A 5,426-nucleotide genomic window follows, 5' to 3' on the forward strand; every position below is an offset into this window, starting at 1 on the left:
TATCCGTCAGTGATGAAGATAATGGGTAGCAGGTCTTTAATCTCTCCCCACTGGCTCTCACCACACCTCCCTCACTTCACCCTCTGCAGACTGGAGGATAACCTTCATAAGGCTTTTCATGGAGTTAAAGCTTCATGTTGCATGTAGCTATGTGGTGATACCTGCTGGCCAGATCCTTTACATTCCATTGAATAGATGATCTATTGATTTCATTTAACAGGGTTGTAAGTTTCTTCAAGCTTCCCAGGGCTGTCAGTGTGAATTTCTACATTGTTGCAACTTACAGTCAATCAAAACCTGCCTCTATATGCTTGCATTTCAAAATAGAATGCAGGAGGGTATTAGCAGTTTTCCTCCCTCTAGGATGGATAGTTATGCTGTTTCCCAGAGAGCCTGCCTGCCATTTTACTGGTGTCAAATAGAAAGCAATCTGTTGAGTAGATCCCTTAGATTTAACTACTGAATGAAATAACTGGTTTTGGGGTACTTTGTGACTGGAAGAAGACTACTCATGAAATATCATTTTAAAGTGATCTCAGAGTTTGTGAATTCTGTTTTTTTTTTTTCCAGAAAGGTCTTGCAGCTTAAACTTGCAAACTCATTTCACGTCTCTGCTGTTGTTGAACAATTAGTTGTCTATCTTCACTGTAATAGATAATTATAATTTCAAATTGTAGCTTCAAGCTATTGATGGCTCTCTGCCTCTTTCTGCTTTGTTTGTAGTGACCTTGCATTTCATTCTAATGAAGTAAAAATTGTCAAAGGTATATAAATGAAGCAACACATGAAGTAAAAGGACAGCGGTGCTTGTAACTTATGATTTAAAAGCTTTATTTTTTTGTTATTGAGAAACTGGAAGAGAAATGAAGACTACATTCTTTGTAGTACGATTAATAGAACATTCGTCGATTGATTCTTTTTAGAACTTTCTGCTGGAGCTTTAATGAAGACATCTCATCATGTTTAAACATACCCAATGCAGGTTGATAGTTCATGGCTCTGTCTTATTTGAATCTCAACTTAGTCAAATATAAACTGCATGAGCTTTGCGAGCCATTCAACCTCCTTGAATTTTAGCTCTTTTGTGTGACATGACACCTACTCCATGCGGTTGCTGGAAGCATTTAATGTGGAGAATGGAGAGCCTCTAACTCCACGCCTGGAAGAGGGTCAGGCACACACAAAAATGTTCATTTTCTTTTCTCCCGAAGCTGATGCAAGATATTTTCTAAGATCCTTTTATGTGCAATTTTCAACTTGCAGTGGAAAAGAGAACTCAAGACAGAGTAATGATACATAAACATCTCTACCATCTCAGAAATGTGGCAATGGGTACTGCAAACTTATGTGTAACTTTACTACCGACTCTACTTTTTGCTTTTGTCACTTGATTAATTTGCATGATTAAGTACTTTTCCATAGCAGGCAATGAATTCATAGCTGGTAGAAGCCTGTAAACCACTCATCCATTTGAAACAAGCAAGCCGGCCCCTGTGACCAGGGACTCTAACCTTCAAACACTAACTGGGACATTCCTCGTGGTGGGAAGAGCATAGTTATAACATTGTGGAAAGCAGTCATCTTGTTAATTTCTCCCTCTACCTGAGAACACGCTGCGAGTCACTGAGGGAGAGGTGGTCTGATCCCTGGGAATTATAATACAGCCCACAGCACAACACTGTCTTGTTTGGGTGTGTTATTGGCTTCCAATTAGAAACTTGGGGAGCTTCTGGTATGGCTTCAGTGTAATGAACAGAGATGGATGGAGCATTTTGCAGAGGGACTTCCAAAGAGTTCTAAAAAAGCTATTTGCTCTACGGATGTCTAAAACATAGTCTGTCTGTCTCGCTCTCAAAGATATGTAAATCCATGATTGTCCCTCTCTCCTATCCCATGTAAGCCAGTTTACGACACGAGTCAGATCTTACAGCTGTTTTGATATAGAAATATCACTGACCATTTAAACTATGCTAAAGCAAATTATTTTGCCAGAGGTAACATGGTTGTGAACAGGTGGGTGGAGAGAATTGGTCATACAGGTGTTCAGAATTGATGTCTTGTAGCACAATGAGATAAAGGAGAATGATATCTTTATGTGGTTTCCCCAGGAATAAAAAAGAATAATTAAATATCATAGTACACTGTTCACATATTGATTCATTCATAACCAAATATTGATTAAGTGCCTGCTTCCATACGTGCTCCTCCCCCTATCGCTGATGTAGACAATCCTTTCAAGAGCCTTTGGTTAGTCCGTGATAAAAATGCATGCTTTCTGTAAGTGTCTGTGTGGGAAAAAAAATAGCTTTTGACTATATTGAGCATCTTGGGAGAAAGACAATGTACCCTTTTAAATTAACATTATAGTAATTTTAAAATTTAACTAAGCCCATTCCACAGGTATATTGATGAATCTTATGAACCACTCTTATCCATTGTTATTGGAGTAAAAATTTTAGGCATAAAGCTCATCCAATTTATTTAAAAAGGGACTTGGCTACAAGCACAATCCCACTAAGTTAGCTTCTAATTTGTTTTGCTGCTTGAACATAAAGTGTGAGTCCCACTGCCCTCTACCCTTCCTGAATGTGTCTTGTTCCAGTCACTTGGTTAATTTTCTGAGCCAGCTCATATCCTAAATATAAGTCCTTGTGTCTGGTTTCCTGACAGGTGTTGTCATTGTCACCCTGAAGCATATTCAAGGAGGTTCCTTGCCCATGAGAAGCCCCGTTAGCTATGGAAGAGTGGCTGATTAAGTTGTGCTTAAAACATATTAAGTGCCGACAACAAGCAAAACAGGGTGTGGGTTTGTAACAAGTCCTGGTCAGAAGGGGGAGAGAGTGTGTGATGGCAGGATGGTGGCATGTTTGGGGTTACCGTCAGATCGACACTCATTGTATCCAAGCAAGATGAATGAGGGACAAAGTGTGGGCTGGGATGACCGATAGCTTTGAAGCTGTCAAGTAACCTTAATCCTGGGACTAAGTACAGTACAGAAGCCTTATGATTTAGTTACCAAACTACTAAACTGTCTTTATGAGGATGAAGGCTTCTCAAGAGACAATTAACCTAGAGATTCACAAGATGTTCTAAGGCACGCTGGTCTGAGCCAAAGAAGCCAGGCGGGCCAGGGCGGGAACCCCACCCACCCGCAAGGATATATAAAAGCTCAGGGACCTGAAGGGACATTCACAATTCAGCAGCTAGCTTCAGCAAGTTACCCGCAGCTCTCTGTCTGGCACCATGTCCTACAACTGTTCTACAAGAAACTGCTCTTCCAGGCCTATTGGAGGACACTGCACTGTCCCCGTGGCTCCTGCTGCCACAGCTTCTTCCCAAAATGCCGACTGCCTGAGTGGTATCTATTTGCCCAGTTCCTTCCAGACTGGCTCCTGGCTCCTGGACCACTGCCAGGGGTCCTCCTGTGAGTCCAACTCTTGCCAGCCAACCTGTTACCAGTCCAATCCCTGTGTCTCCAGCCATGGACAGGTGACCTGCTCTCGGCAAACCACCTGTGTCTCCAATCCTTGCTCAACCACCTACAGCCGGCCACTCACCTTTGTCTCCAGTGGCTGTCAGCCCCTGGGGGGCATCTCCACTGGGTGCCAACCGATGGGAGGAGTCTCCACTGTCTGCCAACCAGCCTGCGGGGTCTCCAGGACGTACCAGCGGTCCTGCATGTCCAGCTATCGAAGAACTTGCTAAGTGTGTAGGAGCCAGTGAGCGAATCAAGACTCCAGGACCTGCCAGCGGTGTTTCCAGGCTCGTCCAGCGTGCTGCCTGTCCCTGAACAACTCTTCATTGCTGACCACTGTTCTGACTGCCTGACTGCTTGGCCGCTAGCTCTGAAGAAGCTGCCTCTGGCAATCGATGATCTTTCTGGCTAGCACCAAGCTTAGTTTAAGGGTTGATCACTGGTGTCGCATATGTCTCTGGATGTTTCCAGAAACTTTACTTCCCGAACCCCTGTCTCTGGTGGTTTTGACATGTTTTGACCTTGCTGCTGTGTCTTCTGGCTTCTGCTTTTGTGCCTCTGAGGAAGGGAATTTGTCTCACTCTGTATTTTCTCAATAAACCTGCTTACTTGGCATTGCAAATGTCTGTCTCAATAGAGTTCTTTATTTGCAAGGGTTTTTGCTGTCTGTGAGTCATCCTTGCTGATCATATCCGGACAGTCTTCTCTGAGCATAGAGCATAGAATAGGGGTCTAGTCACTGTGTTTCACGACAAGCAAGGGAATATCTGATATTTTACTTGGTTAGAGAGCCTTTGGACATGTAGTGATCTAAAGTGGCCTGTCCTCTGTATTTACTCTAGTTCGTATGGGCACACAGAGTAACTTCCATGTAGGAGAAAGAAAGGTCACCCAGGAAACCAAGTCGTTTGGGGGATTATACAGAGAGGGAGGCAGCAGAGTCCGTTAGAGTCTCAGAGTCTTACCTTACATGAGGACCGCCCCGGAAAACTGCATAAGACCCCTCTGTGATCAGACAGGATGGATGGAGAAGGAGGAAGGGCAGGGGAATTGTTTCCAAGGACTGAGATTTATGGCATCAAAACAGGGGAGTAGGGGTGTTCTAGCTTTCTATCCCCTCACTTGCTAAAGAAGTTTGGTAGATCCCTCACGCCCTCCTCCCTGGTCAAATGCTCAGAGTAAATCAAAGCTCCAGGTTTCAGTAAATCTGGGCAGGAGAGACTTAAAAGCAAACTTCAGAAACACATGGTGGTTTATTGTAATAAGAGCCTTATTTCATGCTTGTTCTCCCCTGGAACCCGTGTACTGATAAAACAAACCATCTGGACTGGGGGTCCACATGCTAACTCCTCCTTTTTTTTTTTTTTTTTGAGTGAGAACTGGCTGCTGACTGGGTTGATTTTGTCCTTCTTTATTCTCTGTTACTTCCAGAAACACATCTCTGTATTTCCTTTACAGAGTGGCTCTAGGAGAAACAGAAAAGGAAGATTTTTTTTTTTACAGAGAACGGAGGCATACGAGGTGTGTACGCCATGAACAATAGGCACCTTTTCTCCTAACTGAGGAGCTCGGTACCTAGCTGGTGTGAACTCTGATCGGCAACCTCTTTTGTCAGCAAAATGGTTTTCTTACTTCATGAATGGTTTTTTAGAGAGGTATTAGATGATTTCTGGGAGATGGCATATTTTCAAGTTTTTCCTACTATTCACTCTACTCTTAGAATTAAGGATCCCTCTAATCAAAGACATGCTGGGATGAATGACTCAACCATAATATCTCATTAAAGTAAGACATGGTTTTTATTGTATATTACTCCCAGACCCACTGTCTTTATTTTTATTTTTTACTCTATACAGAATTTTAATGGATTTGATGGTGCCCACGTACACAGAGACCATGGATGCAAATATCAATCTCTCCTACAAACAACATCACAGACACCCAGAGAAAC

At 42.9% G+C, this 5,426-nt stretch overlaps 1 protein-coding gene across 1 annotated transcript; it reads left to right on the forward strand.

Annotated features, from left to right (window-relative positions):
- The first annotated feature begins 3,208 nt into the window (after window positions 1–3,208).
- Window positions 3,209–4,085, forward strand: LOC125098153 (keratin-associated protein 11-1). Its single transcript, XM_047727054.1, has one exon. It carries the CDS (start codon window positions 3,244–3,246, stop codon window positions 3,703–3,705), a length of 462 nt encoding a protein of 153 aa, XP_047583010.1. The 5' UTR covers window positions 3,209–3,243; the 3' UTR covers window positions 3,706–4,085.
- Window positions 4,086–5,426: the final 1,341 nt, after the last annotated feature.

This window comes from Lutra lutra, chromosome 1 (assembly GCF_902655055.1).
Source record: "Lutra lutra chromosome 1, mLutLut1.2, whole genome shotgun sequence".
Classification (NCBI taxonomy): domain Eukaryota; kingdom Metazoa; phylum Chordata; class Mammalia; order Carnivora; family Mustelidae; genus Lutra; species Lutra lutra.